The 26,427-nt window shown below is 41.0% G+C and overlaps 2 protein-coding genes across 2 annotated transcripts in view; both read right to left on the minus strand.

The window, feature by feature from the left end:
- The window catches only part of LOC106606985 (zinc finger protein 850-like), an 898,172-nt gene that overhangs the window by 421,276 nt on the left and 450,469 nt on the right, over window positions 1-26,427 (minus strand). The gene's annotated exons all lie outside the window — the stretch shown is intronic.
- LOC106595862 (zinc finger protein 271-like) lies at window positions 23,962-25,461 on the minus strand (the record flags this gene model as incomplete). Its single annotated transcript, XM_045713473.1, has 1 exon — window positions 23,962-25,461. A coding segment is annotated over one exon (1,500 nt), but the record flags the coding sequence as incomplete, so codon positions are not given.

The following is a 26,427-nucleotide window of genomic DNA, read 5'->3' on the forward strand; positions in this document are numbered from 1 at the left end:
TGCAGGCCAGAGGTGGATGAACGCAGTGCCCTCGTTTGGGTGTAGGGACTGATCAGAGCCTGAAGGTACGGAGGTGCCGTTCCCCTCACGGCTCCGTAGGCAAGCACCATGGTCTTGTAGCGGATGCGAGCTTCAACTGGAGGCCAGTGGAGAGAGCGGAGGAGCGGGGTGACGTGAGAGAACTTGGGAAGGTTGAACACAGACGGACTGCGGCGTTCTGGATGAGTTGTAGGGGTTTAATGGCACAGGCAGGGAGCCCAGCCAACAGCGAGTTGCAGTAATCCAGACGGGAGATGACAAGTGCCTGGATTAGGACCTGCGCCGCTTCCTGTGTGAGGCAGGGTCGTACTCTACGAATGTTGTAGAGCATGAACCTACAGGATCGGGTCACCGCCTTGATGTTAGTGGAGAACGACAGGGTGTTGTCCAGGGTCACGCCAAGGTTCTTAGCACTCTGGGAGGAGGACACAATGGAGTTGTCAACCGTGATGGCGAGATCATGGAACGGGCAGTCCTTCCCCGGGAGGAAAAGCAGCTCCGTCTTGCCGAGGTTCAGCTTGAGGTGGTGATCCGTCATCCACACTGATATGTCTGCCAGACATGCAGAGATGCGATTCGCCACCTGGTTATCAGAAGGGGGAAAGGAGATGATTAATTTTGTGTCATCTGCATAGCAATGATAGGAGAGACCATGTGAGGATATGACAGAGCCAAGTGACTTGGTGTATAGCGAGAATAGGAGAGGGCCAAGAACAGAGCCCTGGGGGCCACCAGTGGTGAGAGCACGTGGTGCGGAAACAGATTCTCGCCACGCCACCTGGTAGGAGCGACCTGTCAGGTAGGACAAAATCCAAGCGTGGGCCGCGCCGGAGATGCCCAACTCGGAGAGGGTGGAGAGGAGGATCTGGTGGTTCACAGTATCAAAGGCAGCAGATAGGTCTAGAAGGATGAGAGCAGAGGAGAGACAGTTAGCTTTAGCAGTGCGGAGAGCCTCCGTAACACAGAGAAGAGCAGTCTCAGTTGAATGACCAGTCTTGAAACCTGACTGATTTGGATCAAGAAGGTCATTCTGAGAGAGATAGCAAGAGAGCTGGCCAAGGACGGCACGCTCAAGAGTTTTGGAGAGAAAAGAAAGAAGGGAAACTGGTCTGTAGTTGTTGACATCGGAGGGATCGAATGTAGGTTTTTTGAGAAGGGGTGCAACTCTTGCTCTCTTGAGGACGGAAGGGACGTATCCAGTGGTCAAGGATGAGTTGATGAACGAGGTGAGATAAGGGAGAAGGTCTCCGGAAATGGTCTGGAGGAGAGAGGAGGGGATAGGGTCAAGCGGGCAGGTTGTTGGGCGGCCGGCCGTCACAAGTCGCAAGATTTCATCTGGAGAGAGAGGGGAGAAAGAGGTCAAAGCATAGGGTAGGGCAATGTGAGCAGGACCAGTGGTAGAAAGTGGACCAGCGGTGTCGTTTGACTTAACAAACGAGGAGCGGATGTCGTCAACCGTCTTTTCAAAATGGTTGACGAAGTCATCCGCAGAGAGGGAGGAGGGGAGGGGAGGATTCAGGAGGGAGGAGAAGGTGGAAAAGAGCTTACTAGGGTTAGAGGCAGATGCTTGGAATTTAGAGTGGTAGAAAGTGGCTTTAGCAGCAGAAACAGAAGAGGAAAATGTAGAGAGGAGGGAGTGAAAGGATGCCAGGTCCGCAGGGAGGCGAGTTTTCCTTCATTTCCGCTCGGCTGCCCGGAGCCTTGTTCTGTGAGCTCGCAATGAGTCGTCGAGCCACAGAGCAGGAAGGGAGGACCGAGCCGGCCTGGAGGATAGGGGACATAGAGAGTCAAAGGATGCAGAAAGGGAGGAGAGGAGGGTTGAGGAGGCAGAATCAGGAGATAGGTTGGAGAAGGTTTGAGCAGAGGGAAGAGATGATAGGATGGAAGAGGAGAGAGTAGCGGGAGAGAGAGAGCGAAGGTTGCGACGGTGCAATACCATCCGAGTAGGGGCAGTCGCTCTGGATAAGAGCGTCTGCTAAATGACTTAAATGTAAATGTGTTGGAGGAGAGCAAGAGGGAAAAGGATACAAGGTAGTGGTCGGAGACTTGGAGGGGAGTTGCAATGAGATTAGTGGAAGAACAGCATCTAGTAAAGATGAGGTCAAGCGTATTGCCTGCCTTGTGAGTAGGGGGGGAAGGTGAGAGGGTGAGGTCAAAAGAGGAGAGGAGTGGAAAGAAGGAGGCAGAGAGGAATGAGTCAAAGGTAGATGTGGGGAGGTTAAAGTCACCCAGAACTGTGAGAGGTGAGCCATCCTCAGGAAAGGAACTTATCAAGGCGTCAAGCTCATTGATGAACTCTCCAAGGGAACCTGGAGCGCGATAAATTATAAGGATGTTAAGCTTGAATGGGCTAGTGATTGTGACAGCATGGAATTCAAAGGAGGAGATAGACAGATGGGTCAGGGGAGAAAGAGAGAATGTCCACTAGGGAGAGATGAGGATTCCAGTGTCACCACCCCGCTGGCCAGATGCTCTCGGGGTATGCGAGAACACGTGGGCAGACGAGGAGAGAGCAGTAGGAGTAGCAGTGTTATCTGTGGTAATCCATGGTTCCGTCAGCGCCAAGAAGTCGAGGGACTGGAGGGTAGCATAGGCTGAGATGAACTCTGCCTTGTTGGCCGCAGACCGGCAGTTCCAGAGGCTGCCGGAGACCTGGAACTCCACGTGGGTCGTGCGCGCTGGGACCACCAGGTTAGAGTGGCAGCGGCCACGCGATGTGAAGCGTTTGTATGGCCTGTGCAGAGGGGAGAGAACAGGGATAGACAGACACATAGTTGACAGGCTACAGAAGAGGCTACGCTAATGCAAAGGAGATTGGAATGACAAGTGGACTACACGTCTCGAATGTTCAGAAAGTTAAGCTTACGTTGCAAAAATCTTATTGACTAAAATGACTAAAATGATACGGTACTGCTGACTGGTGAAGTAGGCTAGCTAGCAGTGGCTGCGTTGTTGACTTTGTTTGAAAGTGTAGCTGGCTAGGTAACCTCGATAGGTTCAGTACAACACCTTTATCATGATACAAAGGCAACTATGTAGCTAGCTAACATAACACTAATCAAGACGTTCCTTTGTAATTTATTTAGTTTCTACAATGCTGCTCGTCGGTAAAAGTTGGCTAGGTTTGGAAAATGGCGTCGCGGGGGACGAAAATAGCTGGCTAGCTAACCTCGATAATTACTCTAAACTACACAATTATCAAACTATGACAAAGACAACTATGTAGCTAGCTAACACTACACTAATCAAATCGTTCCGTTGTAATGTATTAGTTTCTACAGTGCTGCTAGTCGGTAGAAGTTGGCTAGCTAGCAGTGCTGACTAAGTTTGGAGAACGGCGTCGCGGCGGACGAAAATAGATGGCTAGCTAACCTCGATAATTACTCTAAACTACACAATTATCTTTGATACAAAGACAGCTATTAGCTAGCTAGAAATTGCTCAGATCAAACAAATCAAACCGTTGTAATGTAATGAAATGTAATATTACCTGCGGAGCAAAGTGCAGCACGACTACTCGCTCCAAACCCGGAAGTTTGGAACATAGACCTACTGTAGGACCCATAACTTCACGTAACAACAACATAGACCTACTGTAGGACCCATAACTTCACCTAAAAATAACATAGTCCTAGGACTATCAATCATTTCATATTTCAGGTGAAACATGGAAACTAAAATGTCTTTGTCATGAAATTTCATAACCAGATAATTTTGTGAATAATCCCACTAGGCTACTCTGTAATGTGTTGTCATTCTAAATTTCCTGAATAAAGGAAAATAGCTCCGTGTGTTGAACAATAGCCTATCCATGAAGGAACAGTTCTCTACACATTATGAGCTAAGTATCTCTGTGTCCAAACAGACTAACGAGACCCTACAGTAAATCAAGCAGACAATAACACTATGAACATCAATTTGTTAGGTATGTTGGATCCAACGTGGAGCACGACATAACTGTCTTTACCAGAGTAATGAATGAAGAAGCACTTTGGTTGTTGTTGCATGTCGTGATGTTTATCATGTGACTGTCATTCAGAAAATGATTTCCTGGATCAGCTGATGATAGTTGAACATGTGACTGTAACTAAATTGCAACAGTATTAAGAATTATGTCAAATTCTTTAAGAACTGCATAAATGACACAATCCATTTGGGTGTTGTCAATAACGTTAAGGTGACTCTCGGTTTGAACCATTGGATTTAGCAAACTCTGAAATGCTTTAGGATTTCTGTGCCCATGAAAACTGTTTTCCCAGCGTAATATAAGGAGACACTAAATGTTACGTAGTTAGAGAGCATTTCAGAGATCTGAATACAAGAAAACTGTCCCACAGCAAGACCCAGTATTTAACCTGTTATGGCTAGGGGGCAGTATTTTCACGGCCGGATAAAAAACGTACCCAATTTAATCTGGTTACCACTCCTACCCAGTAACTAGAATATGCATATACTTATTACATATGGATAGAAAACACCCTAAAGTTTCTAAAACTGTTTGAATGGTGTCTGTGAGTATAACAGAACTCATTTGGCAGGCCAAAACCTGAGAAGATTCTGTACAGGAAGTGCCCTGTCTGACAATTTCTTGGCCTTCTTGATTATCTCTATCCAATACAGGGGATCTCTGCTGTTACGTGACACTTCCTACGGCTCCCATGGGCTCTCAGAAGGCGGCAAAAAGCTGAATGGTGGCTTTGCAGGCTCTGGCTGAAAAACATTAGCGCGTTTGGATAGTGGCCAGTCACTGTACTATGAAACTCAGGCTCGTGCACGAGGGGATCCCATGCTTTTATTTTATCTCTCTTTGTACGTATACACGCTTTCCCGGTCGGAATATTATCGCTTTTTTACGAGAAAAATGGCATAAAAATTGATTTTAAACAGCGGTTGACATGCTTCGAAGTACGGTAATGGAATATTTAGATTTTTTTTGTCACGAAATGCGTTGTGCGCGTCACCCTTATTTACACTTCGGATAGTGTCTTGAACGCACGAACAAAACGCCGTTATTTGGATATAACTATGGATTATTTTGAACCAAACCAACATTTGTTATTGAAGTAGCAGCGAAAAGCTATTTTAAAATCGGACACCTCGATTGCACAAAGGAGTTCTGTATCTATAATTCTTAAAATAATTGTTATGTTTTTGTGAACGTTTATCGTGAGTAATTTAGTAAATTCACCGGAAGTGTTCGGTGGGAATGCTAGTTCTGAACATCACATGCTAATGTAAAAAGCTGGTTTTTTATATAAATATGAACTTGATTGAACAAAACATGCATGTATTGTATAACATAATGTCCTAGGCGTGTCATCTGATGAAGATCATCAAAGGTTAGTGCTGCATTTAGCTGTGGTTTTGTTTTTTGTGGCATTATATGCTAGCTTGAAAAATGGGTGTCTGAATATTTCTGGCTGGGTACTCTGCTGACATAATCTAATGTTTTGCTTTCGCTGTAAAGCCTTTTTGAAATCGGACAGTGTGGTTAGATAAAGGAGAGTCTTGTCTTTAAAATGCAGAAAAATAGTCATATGTTTGAAAAATGGACGTTTTTGTATTTTTGAGGAATTTGTAATTCGCGCCACGCCTATCATTGGATATTGGAGCAGGTGTTCCGCTAGCGGAACGTCTAGATGTAAGAGGTTAAGTTTAAGTTCATCATGTGACAAGCTTAACGTTATGACTATAACTCCTGTTCCCTGAAGGAGGGAAACTTGGTACAACATACTATTAAATCCACACGTTATGACTATAAATACTGTTCCCTAAAGGAGGGAAACTAGGTACAACATACTATTAAATCCACATGTTATGACTATAACTACTGTTCCCTGAAGGAGGGAAACTAGGTACAACATACTATTAAATCCACATGTTATGACTATAACTACTGTTCCCTGAAGGAGGGAAACTAGGTACAATATACTATTAAATCCACACGTTATGACTATAACTATTGCTCCCTGAAGGAGGGAAACTAGGTATATTTAAAAAAAAAAATACATTTTAGTCATTTAGCAGACGCTCTTATCCAGAGCGACTTACAGTAGTGAATGCATACATTTCATTTCATACATTATTTTTTTCTGTGCTGGCCCCCCGAGAGAATCGAACCCACAACCCTGGCGTTGCAAACACCATGCTCTACCAACTGAGCTACAGTTGGTAATAGTACAACATACTATTAAGTTGTTATATGGACACGTGACATACCGACAACTTTGATAAAAACACTATAGGAGTTGTCTCCAGATCGCTATGCATATTCATGCTAGTAGCTTAGCATCTCTCTCCATTGAATACAGGCGGTTGACGTCAACAACCCTCAGAATATAAACAATAGATTACAATAATAAGATGAATCCACCAATCCAAAGACAGGATAGGTGGGAGCTAGACAACCCACAGTGCCGCTTTGTGGACAACGACTCCCCTTGTTAGGACGGAGAGACATCTTGTCAGTATATCCATAATCTTTGGTGTAGCCAACCCAACTCTCACATGGCACTATTGGAGGACACGGTGTGTAGTAAAACATCACTACATTAAAATCACTACATGCCGTGCCCCCCAGTCTGCGGTCAGCAGATATATATTTGAGAAGGGTCTATGTTAAGTCACTTTTTGGAAACGGAACGGAGAAAACAAGGGGTAGCTTGCTCTCTACGTCGTCTGATTCTAGACATATCAGTCATCATCCCAGGGCCCTCCGTTGAAGAGGTATTGACGATCCAACTCCGAAAATCCAAAGTTAAAAACAAATTGAAGGCGGTACTTACTGGTTTTAATCAGATCTCCTATCTCCTCCTCTTTCAATGTGACAGTAATCTCTCCTTCCTTCTTCACTCCAAACACTGCCTCCTCCTCTTTCACTCTGAACGCGTCTTCCTCTTCTTTCACTGTGACGTCTTTCTCTTCTTCTTTCACTGTAACAGCCTCACCCTCTACATCTTGTTTTACTGTAACATCCTCCTCTTCCTTCTCTTTCACGACAATGTTCAGCCCCAGAGCTTCTTTCTCCGTCCAGCAGACTTCCTCTTCTTTAACAGGAGGGGAGTAGTTTAGGGAGCTCATGTTCGGGGATGTTAGCTAGCTAGCTATCATTAGCGACTAGGCTAGTGCTAACTTAACCAGCCAGCTACTATAGCTGACTAATAAACAATAATGTAATATTAAATTAAATAAGTTAACAAGTAGATACGATAGAAGTGTGTCTAAAACACAGTAGCTAATATACACAAAAAGAGTATAAATAGCTTGAATCTTTCGGCTATGTTGGCTAGCAAGCTACCGAGGTGGTTGGCGAGCTGTTTATGAAGAACCGTCCACTAGATTATACGTCACGCTGGCAGCATCGCCTGAAAGACGCACATCGCCGTCTGCTGACTGGAGGGAAACGCAGTTGAGGATCAGATTTTATTTTCAGACAAAGATTATTCTACATGGATTTAATTAACTTTTTTTTACTTTAGTTTACAGCGCATTCGGAAAGTATTCAGACCCCTTGACTTTTTCCACATTTTGTAACGTTACAGCGTTATTCTAAAATGTATTAAATAGAAAATGTTGCTCATCAATCTACACACAATACCCCATAATGACAAAGCGAAAGCAGATTTTATGAAATTATCGGAAATTTATTACAAATAAAAAACAGAAATACCTTATTTACATAAGTATTCAGACCCTTTGCTATGAGACATATTACGGACATATTCAGTGATGAATCTTGCACAGAGATGCAGTGCCTTAAACCATTCCACCACTCGGGAGCCCGGAAAGCAAAGGTAACTGAACTAAATGACTATCGCCCCGTTGCACTCACTTCCGTCATCATGAAGTGCTTTGAGAGACTAGTCAAGGATCATATCACCTCTACCTTACCTGATACCCTAGACCCACTTCAATTTGCTTACCGCTTCAATAGATCCACAGACGATGCAATCACACTGCACACTGCCCTATCCCATCTGGACAAGAAGAATACCTATGTAAGAATGCTGTTCATTGACTATAGCTCAGCATTCAATACCATAGTAAGCCTCCAAGCTCTTCATTAAGCTTGAGACCCTGGGTCTGAACCCTGCCATGTGTAACAGGGTCCTGGACTTCCTGACGAGCCTCCCCCAGGTGGTGAAGGTAGGAGAAAACACCTCCACTTCACTGATACCCACAAGGAAGGGTATTCTGCCCCTCCTGTACTTCCTGTTCACCATGACTGCGTGGCCACGCACGCCTCAATCATCAAGTTTGCAGACGACACAACAGTAGTAGGCCTGATTACCAGCAATAATGAGAGCCTACAGGGAGGAAGTGAGGGCCCTGGAAAATCGCCCAACGTCAACAAAACAAAGGAGATGATCGTGGACTTCAGGTAAAAGCAGAGGGAGCACCCCCCTATCCACATCGATGGGACGCAGTGGAGAAGGTGGAAAGATTAAAGTTCATCGTTGTACACATCACTGACAAACTGAAATGGTTCACCCACACAGAAATGTGGTGAAGAAGGCGCAACAGTGACTTTTCAACCTCAGGAGGCTGAAGAAATTTGGCTTGGCACCTAAAACCCTCACAAACCTTTACAGATGCACAATTGAGAGCATCCTGTCAGGCTGTATCACCGCCTGGTACGGCAACTGATAATGCCTGCAACTGCACCCCCCCGGTGATGCGGTCTGCCCAACGCATCACTGTGGGCAAACTACCTGCTCTCCAGGACATCTACAGCACCCGATTTCACAGGAAGGCCATAAAGATCATCAAGGACAACAACCACCCGAGATGGTCGATGGTCACTATGAAAGCACTCCAGAGTTCCTCTGTGGAGATGGGAGAGCCTTCCAGAAGGACACCATCTCTGCAGCACTCCACCAATCAGGCCTTGATGGTCCAGTGGCCAAATGGAAGCCACTCCTCAGTAAAAGGCACAACATTCTAATTAAAAAGGTACACTGTATTTAAAGGGATGGCTTAAGATGGAATGTACTGAAAACCCTATTGAAATTAAAACTCCATTAGAAAATATGTTGGCCAACAAGTGTGAGGGTTTTCAGCCGTTTAATGAAATGTATTCAGAGTGCCCAAGGTAGGTATGCAGAGCATGAAATGAGTGTGTAGGCAAAGCATACATTCCAGTCTCCTGATAAAACACAGACCCTTCCTCCTACAGCAATTTCATGCTCATTGTGAGAAAGTGGCACTACAGTCTCCTGGTAAAAAACTACTTTACCAAAAAAAACATGCAAAGTGCTGGAAGTGTGTTGATTTTATGGATCTACTTTTGATGAAATAAGGAAAATATTCAATTTACTTTTAGGGAAAACATGGTACAATAAAACCGGACTAAACGTTAAAATCCCCACTTGCTCCTTGATTATCGATAAAAACAAAACATATAACTTCATCTATTACTCTGGGTACAGCCTACCTCTGAAAGCAATCTGCACAAACCTGGTCACATTCGACATATCAACATTTTGCCATATAGCCAGTTGGCAGGCATGCTGTAACGTCTCTTTTGTCAGTCAACATGTTTAAACACAACTGTTACAGTGGCTTAAATGAAGGAATGGAATGGAACACTATTAGATTCTATATAGAGGAAAGGATGGAATGGAACACTATTCGATTCTATATAGAGGAAAGGATGGAATGGAACACTATTAGATTCTATATAGAGGAAAGGATGGAATGGAACACTATTAGATTCTATATAGAGGAAAGGGTGGAATGGAACACTATTAGATTCTATATAGAGGAAAGGATGGAATGGAACACTATTAGATTCTAAATAGAGGAAAGGATGGAATGGAACACTATTAGATTCTATATAGAGGAAAGGATGGAATGGAACACTATTAGATTCTAAATAGAGGAAAGGATGGAATGGAACACTATTAGATTCTAAATAGAGGAAAGGATGGAATGGAACACTATTAGACTCTATATAGAGGAAAGGATGGAATGGAACACTATTAGATTCTATATAGAGGAAAGGATGGAATGGAACACTATTAGATTCTAAATAAAGGAAAGGATGGAATGGAACACTATTAGATTCTAAATAGAGGAAAGGATGGAATGGAACACTATTAGATTCTAAATAGAGGAAAGGATGGAATGGAACACTATTAGGTTCTAAATAGAGGAAAGGATGGAATGGAACACTATTAGATTCTATATAGAGGAAAGGATGGAATGGAACACTATTAGATTCTATATAGAGGAAAGGATGGAATGGAACACTATTAGATTCTAAATAGAGGAAAGGATGGAATGGAACACTATTAGATTCTAAATAGAGGAAAGGATGGAATGGAACACTATTAGATTCTAAATAGAGGAAAGGATGGAATGGAACACTATTAGATTCTAAATAGACGAAAGGATGGAATGGAACACTATTAGATTCTATATAGAGGAAAGGACGGAATGGAACACTATTAGATTCTATATAGAGGAAAGGACGGAATGGAACACTATTAGATTCTAAATAGAGGAAAGGATGGAATGGAACACTATTAGATTCTATATAGAGGAAAGGATGGAATGGAACACTATTAGATTCTATATAGAGGAAAGGATGGAATGGAACACTATTAGATTCTATATAGAGGAAAGGATGGAATGGAACACTATTAGATTCTATATACAGCGGGGGAAAAAAGTGTTCGATTATCTGCTGATTTTGATCGTTTGCCACTGACAAAGATATGATCAGTCTATAATTTGGGTTTACATTTGGTTTTGATATTTCATATTTACAATTAATGTAACATTTAGTAATCAATGATTTATGCAACCAACTGACAATGTTTGGGTACAATTATATTGACGTTGTTGCCCTTTTATAATATCAGGGATCATTCTCAGATGTGCCAACCCAAATGTACTAGAGCATGACATTGGGGACTGGGCCCCGATCCAACAACATGCCTATCTAGTGAACCCTGAGAAGAGAGAGAAGCTGAGGTGGAAAGTTACTACGGATATTGCCAGAGTTTCCTCTTGAAATCAGACATGTCCGTTTTAAGGACAACTTGGTTGCTGATTGTCTCAAGGTTGGGCAGTCAAAAATGTTTTGCGTTTAGCAATTACATTGCCATGGATCCCAATTTATTTTGACTGCACCTTTTTCTTTTATTGGAGATGAGTTTTGTTTGGGTTCGTTCCAAGTGGACGAGAGTTCTAGAAGCTTTAATTTTAGGATTCTATAGAAAGAAAAAGGATAAAATAATTATATGTAAAATAAATAATTATTATTTGGTTTTCTTGTTTTTATTTGTTGATTGTATATTATTATTTAGAAATACGTGTTTTTTTCTTGTTTTTAATTGTTGACAGCCAGTAGACACAGGAAAAAAAAAAAAATGTATGAAATTGTATGAAATGTATGCATTCACTACTGTAAGTCGCTCTGGATAAGAGCGTCTGCTAAATGACTAAAATGTAAAAAATGTAAATGTAATGTTTATATTGGTGAAGGTGAAGCATTGTAGATGATTATGTGAAATGGAAGTTGTAGAGATACTCTGAATGATTGGCTATGAAAAGCCAACTGACATTTACTCCTGAGGTGCTGACCTGTTGCACCCTCTACAACCACTGTGATTATTATTATTTGACCCTGCTGGTCATCTATGAACATCTTGGCCATGTTCTGTTATAATCTCCACCCAGCACAGCCAGAAGAGGACTGGCCACCCCTCAGAGCCTGGTTCCTCTCTAGGTTTCTTCCTAGGTTCTGGTCTTTCTAGGGAGTTTTTCCTAGCCGCCGTGCTTCTACACCTGCATTGCTTGCTGTTTGGGGTTTTAGGCTGGGTTTCTGTACAGCACTTTGTGACATCAGCTGATGTAAGAAGGGCTTTATAAATACATTTGATTGATTGATTGATTGACTTGTTCAACTGAATGCATTCAACTGAAACGTGTCTTGGGCGCACTGATTGGTGTCACCTCGTTAGTCAGTATGTGTTACACCTGTGCTGGCTTGTCCATCTCGTTAGTGGGAAGGTGTTTCACCTGAGCTGGTCCAGGTTCTATTTAAGAGTGTCTGGCCCAGTGCTCCAGTTGTCTTGATACATGTGGAGAGTCAACACCTTTAGTTGCTCCACCTTTTTGGTTTGCTTCCTGTATTTAAGTTTGGTGTGGATTTTTCTTTTGTTTTCCTCTTCTTGGGCAGATTTAGTGGGTCTCATGGTGGGTGTCTTTTAGGTCCCAGTTGTTGTTACTGGTCAACTTTCAGTGGACACTCCCATAGTGTCTTTCAGAACCCCTCCTAAAATCCCACCTGTTTAGTTGTGGTTGTTGTCAGTGACTCTTTGTTAGTTCCTCTTCTATTTAAGTGACATTTGGTTTTCTTGCTGGGGAACGTAACAACAAACAATGGAGTAAAACAAGCTGATATTTTGGGTTGGTTGTTGCATCCAAATGTTAATATTTTAATCAATGGCATTTCCTTAGAATGTTCATGACTCAGTTGTTATTCTACTGTTTTTATCCTCTTATGTTTGTTGTGTAGTAAATATTTGTTAATTTTCATTTTTATGTGTTTTTTCCTGTGAAGCCATTGTGTTGCATCCATGTCAGAAATGTGCTGTATAAATAAAGCTTGATTTGAACATGACCGACCAATCAAGACTCTTGGTCTTAGTGTAAATTCAGTATATCTCCCACTATGTCAAATAGTGCATGGTATGTAAGTTTAGTATCACTTTTCAACCAATCCAGTGCATTTGTTGAAATAGAACAATGTCAATGGATTCAACTACTGAAACAAACAAATGGATAAACCAGATCAATCCCACTTTTCCAGCCTGCTGAAGGCGTGGTGGAGTGGTAAACACCACCCCCGGCTCTACCAGGGGCTTGAGGTGGTCTCCCACAGCTCTGATTATGTCATGTTCTGTGGCCTTGCAGTTCCATTTCTTGACTGCCCCTGCAACACAGAAAGAAACACATTTGGTCATATTATATAAAACTCTCAAAGTAATGGATATGGAGCATTATGGCCTCAGTTACACCTGGTACCTAAATGTGACTTCTGTCATCCGATCACTCCAAACTGCATTAGGTTCAGATCTACCAGGATGGGCCTTTGACATAGTCTGGATGCAGTCAGGCCACTGAATATGCATAAGCAATGTAAAGAGGTGGGGTGAATAAGTGTGGAAAAATACATTCTACTCAAATTACCTTCATAATATCAAAGAACAGAGGAAAGGATGGAATGTGTGTCTGAGGGGAAATTAACTTTCATACAGCCAGAAGGGGTGAGAAATTACACCAATATCAGTGGACAATTTGCACTAATGTAAATAAACATGGATGATGGAACATATTCCCTTTTGCTGATGTGATGAACCACTAAGGGGACATAAATATTTACCATATAAACCATGTGTGACCTCTCACCTCTCTGGCTGTAGAAGTGTTCTTCCTAACCAGTCCCTCAACAGCTCTCTGACTGAGCTCCACCCTCACTGGGTCTTCAGAGGAGAGGAAGGCTGAGGAGGGATGGAAGGATGAATGGATCATTTCACATAAAAGGCTTAAGCTTAGTCCCAGACCAAAATGCTTGTTTGAGCTGTCTTAACTCAAAGCGACTTGCACAGACTTCTCTTAAAATAGTTGTAGATTTAGCCTGTTCTGGACTAATCAAAGCCGATTGCAAGAGGGAGGATTAGAGGTACTCCAGGACTAAATTGAAGCTTAAATGAATCTTTCAAAGAGGCAGGTTTAACTTCTGCTTTGTGCTGTTTGTGAGGGAGCCTGGACTATGTGGAATGTCTAAATGAAGACCAACATGCACTACAGAGGCCAGCCAGACCATTACTTGTGGATAGGAGTAATCCATTACATTACTTTGAGACTGCTTTCGTATGTACAAAGAAAATGCATTGGAGATAATATCTCTGCTTGAGCCCAGACTTTCCTCTCTGTCTCAAAGAGGAAGGCCTTCACCCAATTCTCTCCAAGTTCTGATCACTGTGAGGTTTTTGGCATCTGGAATCTTTCATTGTGGAACTGGTGATTTGTGTCGGTGCCAGTGAAGCAACTGTGTGTTTAATAGTTCACAAAGTCTGCAGGAGGAGTCTTTACATCTAGTTTCCTGATGCTGCTGGTCAAGCCAACTATAAAGTCTGCAGGAGGAGTCTTTACATCTAGTTTCCTGATGCTGCTGGTCAAGCCAACTATAAAGTCTGCAGGAGGAGTCTTTACATCTAGTTTCCTGATGCTGCTGGCCAAGCCAACTATAAAGTCTGCAGGAGGAGTCTTTACATCTAGTTTCCTGATGCTGCTGGCCAAGCCAACTATAAAGTCTGCAGGAGGAGTCTTTACATCTAGTTTCCTGATGCTGCTGGCCAAGCCAACTATAAAGTCTCCAGGGCCATGTGTGAACTGAGGAGTCTTTACATCAAGTTTCCTGATGCTGCTGGTCAAGCCAACTATAAAGTCTGCAGGGCCATTTGTGAACTGAGGAGTCTTTACATCTAGTTTCCTGATGCTGCTGGCCAAGCCAACTATAAAGTCTGCAGGAGGAGTCTTTACATCTAGTTTCCTGATGCTGCTGGCTAAAGCCAACTATAAAGGGCAATTCTCTGAATGTGGGCAGTTCCCAGGAGTGATTGGCTGGTTAGATGGATGTCATGTTCCCATCAAGTGTCCAGCAACTCCTGATGCTGAGGAGTACCGTAACAATAACAACTGGTTTTCCATCAATGTTCAGGGTGGATGCACTCCTCATTTAGAGTTCTCAAACATTGTTGCCTGTTGGAAAGGTGCAACTCAGGATGGAAGGATTTCCCTCAACTCTTCATTGGTCTCAGTTTCAGAGAGGACAACATAGTGGACAACTACTTGGTGACAGTGGATATTAGGGTGAGAAACATGGTCTACTAATAGTTACTACATAGTAATATGGTCTACTAATACTTACTACATAGTAATATGGTCTACTAATAGTTACTACATAGTAACATGGTCTAATAATAGTTACTACATAGTAATATTTGTATTTATTTATTTTTTATTTCACCTTTATTTAACCAGGTAGGCAAGTTGAGAACAAGTTCTCATTTACAATTGCGACCTGGCCAAGATAAAGCAAGCAGTTTGACACATACAAAAACTCAGAGTTACACATGGAGTAAAACAACCATACAGTCAATAATATAGTAGAAAAATAAGTCTAAATACAAAGTGAGCAAATGAGGTGAGATAAGGGAGGTAAAGGCAAAAAAGTCCATGGTGGTAAAGGAAAATACAATATAGCAAGTAAAACACGAATGGTAGATTTGCAGTGGAAGAAAGTGCAAAGTAGAAATAGAAATAATGGGGTGCAAAGGAGCAAAATAAATAAATAAATACAGTAGGGGAAGAGGTAGTTGTTTGGGCTAAATTATAGATGGGCTATGTGCAGTAATCTGTGAGCTGCTCTGACAGCTGGTGCTTAAAGCTAGTGAGGGAGATAAGTGTTTCCAGTTTTAGAGATTTTTGTAGTTCGTTCCAGTCATTGGCAGCAGAGAACTGGAAGGAGAGACTTTACCTAGCAGGGTCTTGTAGATGACCTGGAGCCAGTGGGTTTGACGACGAGTATGAAGCGAGGGCCACCCAACAAGAGCGTACAGGTCGCAGTGGTGGGTAGTATATGGGGCTTTGGTGACAAAACGGATGGCACTGTGATAGACTGCATCCAATTTATTGGATGTATGGTCTATATGGTCTACTAATGGTTACAACATAGAAATATGGTCTACTAATAGTTACTACATAGTAATATGGTCTCTAATAGTTACTACATAGTAATATGGTCTACTAATAGTTACTACATAGTAATATGGTCTACTAATAGTTACTACATAGTAATATGGTCTACTAATAGTTACTACATAGTAATATGGTCTACTAATAGTTACTACATAGTAATATGGTCTCTAATAGTTACTACATAGTAATATGGTCTACTAATAGTTACTACATAGTAATATGGTCTACTAATAGTTACTACATAGTAATATGGTCTACTAATAGTTACTACATAGTAACATGGTCTACTAATAGTTACTACATAGTAACATGGTCTACTAATAGTTACTACATAGTAATATGGTCTACTAATAGTTACTACATAGTAACATGGTCTACTAATAGTTACTACATAGTAATATGGTCTACTAATAGTTACTACATAGTAATATGGTCTACTAATAGTTACTACATAGTAACATGTCTACTAATAGTTACTACATAGTAACATGGTCTACTAATAGTTACTACATAGTAACATGGTCTACTAATAGTTACTACATAGTAATATGGTCTACTAATTGTTACTACATAGTAATATGGTCTACTAATAGTTACTACATAGTAATCTGGTCAGATAACTTTTTATTCACTCCAGACATAAATCCCACAACAGCTGAGCAGCAAAGATACAACAGAGCTCATATCCACACGAGAGGGATGGTCCAGCGTGTGTTTGGAGTATGGAAAAATAGATTCCAGTGTTTTCACAATACACTTGGTTTCAAGCCAAGAAGATGCTGCAAGGTGATCATTACTACAGCTGTGATGCACAACTACCTGAAGCATCATGTCTGTCTTGATCCTCCCATGATCAGCGTCAAGCAGATGTACCCATGGCTGTCCTGATCCTCCCATGATCAGCATCAAGCAGATGTACCCATGACTGTCCTGATCCTCCCATGATCAGCATCAAGCAGATGTACCCATGGCTGTCCTGATCCTCCCATGATCAGCATCAAGCAGATGTACCCATGACTGAAACAGATGTGTCCATGACTGAGGCAGATGTGTCCATGACTGAGGCAGATGTGTCCATGACTGAGGTAGATGTGTCCATGACTAAGGCAGATGTGTCCGTGACTGAGGTAGATGTGTCCGTGGCTGAGGTAGATGTGTCCGTGACTGAGGCAGATGTGTCCGTGACTGAGGCAGATGTGTCCGTGACTGAGGTAGATGTGTCCGTGACTGAGGCAGATGTGTCCATGACTGAGGCAGATGTGTCCATGACTGAGGTAGATGTGTCCGTGACTGAGGCAAATGTGTCCGTGACTGAGGTAGATGTGTCCGTGACTGAGGCAGATGTATCCGTGACTGAGGCAGATGTGTCCGTGACTGAGGCAGATGTGTCCGTGACTGAGGCAGTCAATGACCAACAAGGACTTGCAAACGGAGTTGCTTCATATTGCAGCACTTCAACTAGATGAGATGCATTTAAATATGGAATGTATTCATTATGGCTTATTTTTGCTTTCATAATGTTTGTTCTGTACAAAATTCAAATAGTGTGAAGCAAAATTAAATGAGTGACTAAACAAAGGCTGGTTTAAAATGTAGTTTGTGGTGATTAAAATAGTCTCTCTCATTAATATCCAAATGACAAAACATTTATATTTTTTACATATCATATTGTTCACAATGTGTCACGTCCTGACCAGTAAAAGGGGTTATTTGTCATTATAGTATGGTCAGGGCGTGGCAGGGGGTGTTTGTTTTGTGTTTTTGGTGTTTTTGGTTTAGGATCTATGTTTTCTATATCTATGGTTTAATCTAGTTTTTCTATTTCTATGGTTTTTTTGGCATGACCTCCAATTAGAGGTAGCTGGTTGTCATTGTCTCTAATTGGAGGCCATATTTAGTTGATGTTGTTTCACTTGTGTTTTGTGGGTGGTTGTTTCCTGTATAGCCTGTGTTTGCCTTACGGAACTGTCGTGAGTCGTTTTGTTATTTTTGTTTAAGTGTTCACGTTATTTTAATAAAAGAAGATGAGCACTCTACACGCTGCGCCTTGGTCCCCTTTGTACGACCCACGTTACACCATGACTGGTCATCACTATTGTCTCATTACTGTCTCTTTTTAGGATCATACCTCTCTCTTCCAACTTCATATCCAATTCAACCTGGACAATTCTCATCTCATGTTCTTCCTTCAGATATTTCATTTTATGCTCATGAAATTCTCTGGTTAACGTTTCATGCATGGTCATCTTCTTTGTTCTCTGCTGAAAGGTGGTGGCAGAATCTTCTCTCAGGGATGTTATAGCAGATGTCGAGGGTTCACACTCACTGTGTACTGGCTCTTCCAACCTGTTCACATTACACCCTCACTGTGTACTGGCTCTTCCAACCTGTTCACATTACACCCTCACTGTGTACTGGCTCTTCCAACCTGTTCACATTACACCCTCACTGTGTACTGGCTCTTCCAACCTGTTCACATTACACCCTCACTGTGTACTGGCTCTTCCAACCTGTTCACATTCCACCCTCACTGTGAACTGGCTCTTCCAACCTGTTCACATTCCACCCTCACTGTGTACTGGCTCTTCCAACCTGTTCACATTACACCCTCACTGTGTACTGGCTCTTCCAACCTGTTCACATTACACCCTCACTGTGTGCTCTTCCAACCTGTTCACATCACACCCTCACTGTGTACTGGCTCTTCCAACCTGTTGGTGATCATCTGGTATATCATCCAGAGGTTGGTCATCATCTGGTATACCATCCAGAGGTTGGTCATCGTCTGGTATATCATCCAGAGGTTGGTCATCATCTGGTATACTATCCAGAGGTTGGTCATCATCTGGTATACCATCCAGAGGTTGGTCATCATCTGGTATACCATCCAGAGGATGGTCATCATCTGGTATACCGTCCAGAGGTAGGTCATCATCTGGTATACCATCCAGAGGTTGGTCATCATCTGGTATACCATCCAGAGGTTGGTCATCGTCTGGTATACCATCCAGAGGTTGGTCATCGTCTGGTATACCATCCAGAGGTTGGTCATCATCTGGTATACCATCCAGAGGTTGGTCATCATCTGGTATACCATCCAGAGGTTGCTGCTGCTCTATTATTCCAGACAGGAAGTCACTCAATTCATCAGTGTTGTGTTGTTTTGGTGGTCCATCACCAGTAGTAAATCTCTCTCTTCTGATCTCTGCTTTCTCTCTTTTTAAACCCAGTTTAAGGTTCTTCCACAGAGTCTGTAAAAGGCAGATATCATTTAAAACCTGTTGGGGCTACAGGTTAGCAATGAACCCCGAGTCGGGATTGCTAACAAGGCTGGAAATTCAAAACATCAAAAATCTAATAATTTCAATTTCTCAAACAATCAACTATTTTACACGACTTAAAAGATAAACATCTCCTTAATCTAACCACATTGTTCGATTTTCAAAGAGGCTTTACGGCAAAAGCATAAAGTTAGATTATGTTAGGACAGTACATAGCCACAAAAGTACAAACATCCATTTTCAATTCAAGGTCAGGCGTCACCAAAAGCAGAAACCAGCTACAATTATGTACTAACCTTTGTCAATCTCCATCAGATGACACTCCTAGGACATTATGTTATACAATACATGCATTTTTTGTTCCATCAAGTTCATATTTATATCCAAAAACAGCATTTTACAGTAGCGTGAAATTCCGATTTTTTTCTTCTCTGAAATGCTTCCGGTGAACATAACAAAATTACTATTCGAAAACATTGGTAAATTATAATATTGTCATTCAAAGAATAATATATTATCATCTCGTAATTGCTACCGAATGGCCAGATCTCAAAATAACTTTACTGGGAAATCACATTTTGCAATAAACGGGGTGTTATGCTAAGAACAATATGCTATGCTATACAGTTAGCATAATCTAAAATCGATAATAACATTGTAAATATCCCTTTACCTTTGATTATCTCCATCAGAAGGCAGGCATCCCAGGTCCGGAAGGCATCCCAGGTCCGGAACAAATGTGGTTTCTTTTGACAAAGTTCATAATTTATGTCCAAATAACACCAAGTACTTAGCGTTCTTTATGCTCCCACAAACGTGGTGGGGGAGTGTAAAATCACGCCGAAAAGCAAAAAAAAACCTAGTAAATAATCTATTTATGTTCGTTCAATCATGTCAAATGTTGTTTAGCATTAATCTTTTGGTCCATTTTTAACGTTAAACATCAGTAATATTTTCACACAACCTATCCTATGTCTAGATAAACAATGATGACAAACTCACGCTTCTCAGATTTATGCGCAGGCGCAAAAAAATGAAGTGATGACATGTCAACTTCCTTGGATTCTAATTTGCTCTCTGTTTATCATAGACGCTTCAAACAACTTTATAAAGATCGTTGACATCTAGTGGAAGCCGTAGGTGTTGCGAAATGAATCCTTTCTCACTATGGTATCTATAAAACAATGACACTAAATAGTACAGTCACAAAATTCAAACATTGTTTGGATCTATTTTTCACAGGTTTTTGCCTGCAATATGAGTTTTGTTATACTTACAGACACCATTCAAACTGTTTTAGAAAATTCAGAGTGTTTTCTATCCGAATGTGTTAATAATATGCATATCCTAGCTTCTGAGTTGGTGTAGGAGGCAGTTAAAAATGGGCACATATTTTTTTCAAAATGTCTCAATACTGCCCCCGAGCCCCAACAGGTTTTAATAATAAAAGTGATGTAAAAAAAATATGAATATGAGAAATCCTGATAATAATGCAGATATCTCCCCTGAAGTTGTTTCTTCTTGTAATCCTGATAATAATGCAGATATCTCACCTCTAGTTGTTGTTTCTTCTTGTAATCCTGATAATAATGCAGATATCTCACCTCTAGTTGTTGTTTCTTCTTGTAATCCTGATAATAATGCAGATATCTCACCTCTAGCCCTGGCACCCCAATGGTGGAACAAGCTCCCTCACGACGCCAGGACAGCGGAGTCAATCACCACCTTCCGTAGACACCTGAAACCCCACCTCTTTAAGGAATACCTGGGATAGGATATAGTAATCCTTCTAACCCCCCCCCCAAAAAAATAATATATATAGATGTACTATTGTAAAGTGGTTGTTCCACTGGATATCATAAGGTGAATGCACCAATTTGTAAGTCGCTCTGGATAAGAGCGTCTGCTAAATGACGTAAATGTAAATGTAGCTGTTGTTTCTTCTTGTAATCCTGATAATAATGCAGATATCTCACCTCTAGTTGTTGTTTCTTCTTGTAATCCTGATAATAATGCAGATATCTCACCTCTAGTTGTTGTTTCTTCTTGTAATCCTGATAATAATGCAGATATCTCACCTCTAGTTGTTGTTTCTTCTTGTAATCCTGATAATAATGCAGATATCTCACCTCTAGTTGTTACTTCTTGTAATCCTGATAATAATGCAGATATCTCACCTGAAGTTGTTGTTACTTCTTGTAATCCTGATAATAATGCAGATATCTCACCTCTAGTTGTTGTTTCTTCTTGTAATCCTGATAATAATGCAGATATCTCACCTCTAGTTGTTGTTTCTTCTTGTAATCCTGATAATAATGCAGATATCTCATCTCTAGTTGTTGTACTCTTCATGTGGTTACATTTCCATTGAATTCAGTGCAAATTGCAGCCCAACCCTCTTGTTCTACTGCTCAGTAGCAGCAGTGTGGTTTTTACCCTTCAATAACTGGATGGTTTGACAACATTTGTTTTGGAGTGTTTTTTCATGCACACAAAAGTTTTTTGGAACAAATTATTTTTGCCTCTGCCATTGTTTCGTCTCAAGATTCACACCAGTATTGGTGTTTTCTATTCCGGGTTTTAATGAGCACCACTAGACCAACAGCATGTGTTCATACTGAACCTAATCAGGTTCAACCCAGGTGTTCATACGGAACCTAATCAGGATTAACCCAGGTGTTCATACGGAACCTAAATCAGGCTTAACCCAGGTGTTCATACTGAACCTAATCAGGATTAACCCAGGTGTTCATACTGAACCTAATCAGGCTTAACCCAGGTGTTCAAACTGCACCTAATTAGGATTAACCCAGGTGTTCTCATTTAGGCTTACTTACCTTACTCCAGGACTCTAGTCTCTGACTAACTAAGCCAAGTTCAGGAAAGCTATTTAATTGTCCTAGTTTATCAAGTCCTGGCTTAATCTAAGCCCTGCAGGGTCTGAATGAAATGTCTGATTTTGACGTATTGTTGATTTCAAAACCTTTCAGTTTCAACAAATGCACTGGGTTGGTTGAAAAGTGATACTGTTTTGACATAGTGGAAGATACACTGAATTGATACTGTTTTTCATACTAAGATGGACTAAAATACGTGTTCATTGGTTATGCAAGAGGGCGTCAGGTAGCCTAGTGGTTAGAGCTGACAAGGTAAAAATATGTTGTCCTGCCCCTTAACAAGGCAGTTAACCCACTGTTCCCTGGTAGGAAATCATTGTAAATAAGAATTGTTCTTAACTGACTTGACTAGTTAAATAAAGGTTAAATAAAATAAAAAATTAAGTCTGTTGATTGTCAGTCATTGGGTTAATTTATTTTGCAATATGTTCAAATTAAATCAAGCTTTATTTACACAGCACATAGACATGGATGCTTCACAGGAAAAAACAAATAAAAGACAATGAAAATTAACAAAATAAACAGAAATATTTAGTACACAACAAACAGAAGACTAACAACTGAAAGACTAATAAGCACCCTAAGGAAATGCCATTGATTAAAATATTAACAATTGGATGCAATATTCAACCATAACGAGATGGACAAGCCAGCACAGGTGTAACACATATTGACTAACGAGCTGACACCAATCAGTGCGTCCTACGTGCTAACGTTCCCTCCTTTTTCTTTCTATAGAATCCTAAAACTCACTAGCTTCTAGAACTCTCATCCCCTTGGAACGAGCACAAACAAAACTCATCTCCAATAGGTGCAGTCAAAATAAATTGTGATCCATGGCAACGCACTGGCTAAACGCAAAACACAAATCTTTTCAGGGTTCACTAGATAGGCATGTTGTTGGATCAGGCCCAGTCCCCAATGTCATGCTCTAGTACATTTGGATTGGCACATCTGAGAATAAACCCTGATATTCTAAAAGCAGGGCAACAATGTCAATATAATTGTACCAAAAAATTGTCAGTTGGTTGGATAAATAATTATCATTACTAAATGTTACATGAAATGTAAATATGAAATAGCCCCAGTGTCAAAACACAGTTTTAAAGTGTCCAAATCAATAACCAATATGCAGAAACAGTTTGGGATGAATTGAAAACCGAAACATAAAATGTGCTATATACACAAACATCTGCCACAATAATCATATTACTTGTATTTATTTAAACAAGCACCTTATAAACTGCACTAGCACCAAAAACGCTGTTGTTTTGACAAGTAGCAATAAATCACTGATATCGATTAGGGGGGAAATCAGGTTGTAGGTGATGTTGAAACTAACACAACTAAACAAAACACATGGAAATGGGAGATATATTTTACCTCACTGGTTAGAGGACAACCTGCAGAAGACAGTCAGCTACATTTTGGAGTGATGCATTTAAATGTAGGGGTCGCTGAACAAAGGAACACTTATTTGTCATAACTCATCAATATCATGCTAAAATCATTTGTGCGAGAGGAGGGAGATGAGGTTGAACATCCTGATAAAACTAACAGCTCACAAACCACACGGAATCTGGGAATAATGTGTACATCCCTGGTTAGAAGACAATTTGTAGAAAACAGCTAGCTACATTTTGAAGTGTTGCATTTTGCTTCAAGAGGGTCACCAACGTGGTAAGTGTAACACAGCTCTTTTTTTGTTAGTCACTTTTTGTTAAATCACATAAATAGTAACTCTTCATATTCAGAGCCTGGATTTTCCCCCTGAAGCCAATATCATATGTTTAAATCAATAGAACAGGGGACAAACGTTTATTGTACATTGTGACATCATTAAAATACTCCTACAATGTTAAAACATTCTACATTGTGACATTAATTCATTGATATCATGAAACAACTCCATCTATTTTCTGATATTTGATCAGAGATCTTTTAGCAGATTATCTCTGGTCACAGCTAAGAGATTTCTCTCCTCTGTGTGTTCTCTGGTGTACTGTCAGACCGCTAGATGAAACATAACTCTTCCCACATTGACCACAGCTATAAGGTTTATCTCCTGTGTGTATTCTCTGGTGTTTAGTCAGACTGGTAGAGTCAGTAAAACTCTTTTCACATTGACCACAGCTATAAGGTTTATCTCCTGTGTGTGTTCTCTGGTGTCGTGTCAGATGGCTAGATGTAATAAAGCTCTTCCCACATTGACCACAGCTATAAGGTTTATCTCCTGTGTGTGTTTTCTGGTGCATCTTCAAATTCTGTGAAGTTGAGAATCTTTTTCCACAATCTGAACAGTGGAATGGTTTCTCTCCTGTGTGTACTCGCTGGTGTCTAGTCAGATTGCCAGACGCAGCAAAACTCTTTCCACATTGATCACAGCTATAAGCTTTCTCTCCTGTATGTGTTCTCTGGTGTCGAGTCAGATTGCCAGATGCAGGAAAACTCTTTCCACATTGATCACAGCTATAAGATTTCTCTCCTGTGTGTATTCTCTGGTGCACTGTCAGATCTGTAGATTTAACAAAACTCTTCCCACATTGACCACAGCTATAGGATTTTTCTCCTGTGTGTATTCTCTGGTGTTTAGTAAGACTGCTAGAGTTAGTAAAACTCTTCCCACATTTATCACAGCTATACGATTTCTCTCCTGTGTGTATTCTCTGGTGTCGAGTCAGCTGGCCAAATTGAACAAAACTCTTCCCACATTGACCACAGCTATAAGGTTTTTCTCCTGTGTGTATTCTCTGGTGTAGAGTCAGACTGCTAGAGTTAGTAAAGCTTTTCCCACATTGATCACAGCTATAAGGTTTCTCTCCTGTGTGTGTTCTCTTGTGTAATGAGAGCTGGCTAGATTGAACAAAACTCTTCCCACATTGAGTACAGCTATAAGGTTTCTCTCCTGTGTGTCTTCTCTGGTGCACTGTCAGATGGCTAGATTGACCAAAACTTTTCTCACATTGACCACAGCTATAAGATTTCTCTCCTGTGTGTATTCTCTGGTGCACTGTCAGATCTCTAGATTTTACAAAACTCTTCCCACATTGACTACAGCTATAAGGTTTATCTACTGTGTGTATTCTCTGGTGTTTAGTCAGACTGCTAGAGTCAGTAAAACTCATCCCACATTGAGTACAGCTAAAAGATTTCTCTCCTGTGTGGATTCTCTGATGAATTTTAATGCCTGATGAGGTGAATCTCTTCCCACAGTCAGAGCAGCAGTGAGATATCTTCCCTATGGGTCTCTGCTGGTGTTTCTTGAGGAGTTCTGATCTGGAGAGACTCTTCTCTGCCTCGTCAGCATCATGATGTTGTTGAGGCTCCCCAGAGGATCCACGACTGTCCCGCCTCTCTCCTGTGTGAATGACAAAGTCAGACAGACGGTTAACCTGTTCGCTATAGGGGGCAGTCTTTTCACGGCCGGATGAAAAACGTACCCAAATTAAACAGCCTACTATTCGGGTCCAGAGTCAAATATTTACATATTATTAGTAGATTTGGATAGAAAACACTCTAAAGTTTCTAAAACTGTTTGAATGATGTCTGTGAGTATAACAGAACTCATATGGCAGGCAAAAACCTGAGAGGTATCCAGCCAGGAAGTAGGCACTCAGGGTTGTAGTCATTTCAAATTATGTTCTATCCAAACTACAACTTGCACTTCCTAAGGCTTCCACTAGATGTCAACAGTCATTAGAACCTTGTTTGAGGCTTCTACAATGCAATTTGATTGAATAATACCCGGAACAGTAAGTGGTCTCGCTGGGGTCACTGACTTACCTCGCGCGCTTTCACAAAGGGTTAGCCATTTTTCTTTTTCTTCTGTAATGAAACTGCTATTGTCCGGCTGGAATATTATCGAAATTCTACGTTAAAAACACCCTAAAGATTGATTGTGAACATGGTTTGACATGTTTCTACAAACGCTGAGGGAACATTATAACTTTTCGTCGACGGTGGATAGACGCACTTCATGCATTTTGGAATGGTGATCTGGACGCGCCATCAAAACAGATTTATTTAGACATAAATGATGGACTTTATCGAACAAATTAACATTTCTGTGGAAGTGGGAGTCCTTCCGAGTGCATTCAGCCGAAGATCAGCAAAGGTAAGAAAATATTTTAAACATATTTCAGAGTTTTGTGGATGCCGTGGCTGGACGGCTAACTGTATAGCTTGGATTGATGACGTGGCTCAGTACTCAGAATATTGAACAATGTGCTTTCTCCGTAAAGTTATTTTGAAATCTGACAAAGCGGCTGCGTAAAGGAGTAGTTTATCTATAATTCTTTAACCTGTCTAGGGTATGTGGGACGAAATCGTCCCACCTAGTCAACAGCCAGTGGAATCGAGTGGCGCGATATTCAAATACCTTAAAAATGCTATTACTTCAATTTCTCAAACATATGACTATTTTACACCATTTTAAA

This window comes from Salmo salar, chromosome ssa02 (genome assembly GCF_905237065.1).
Source record: "Salmo salar chromosome ssa02, Ssal_v3.1, whole genome shotgun sequence".
Taxonomy (NCBI): Eukaryota; Metazoa; Chordata; class Actinopteri; order Salmoniformes; family Salmonidae; genus Salmo; species Salmo salar.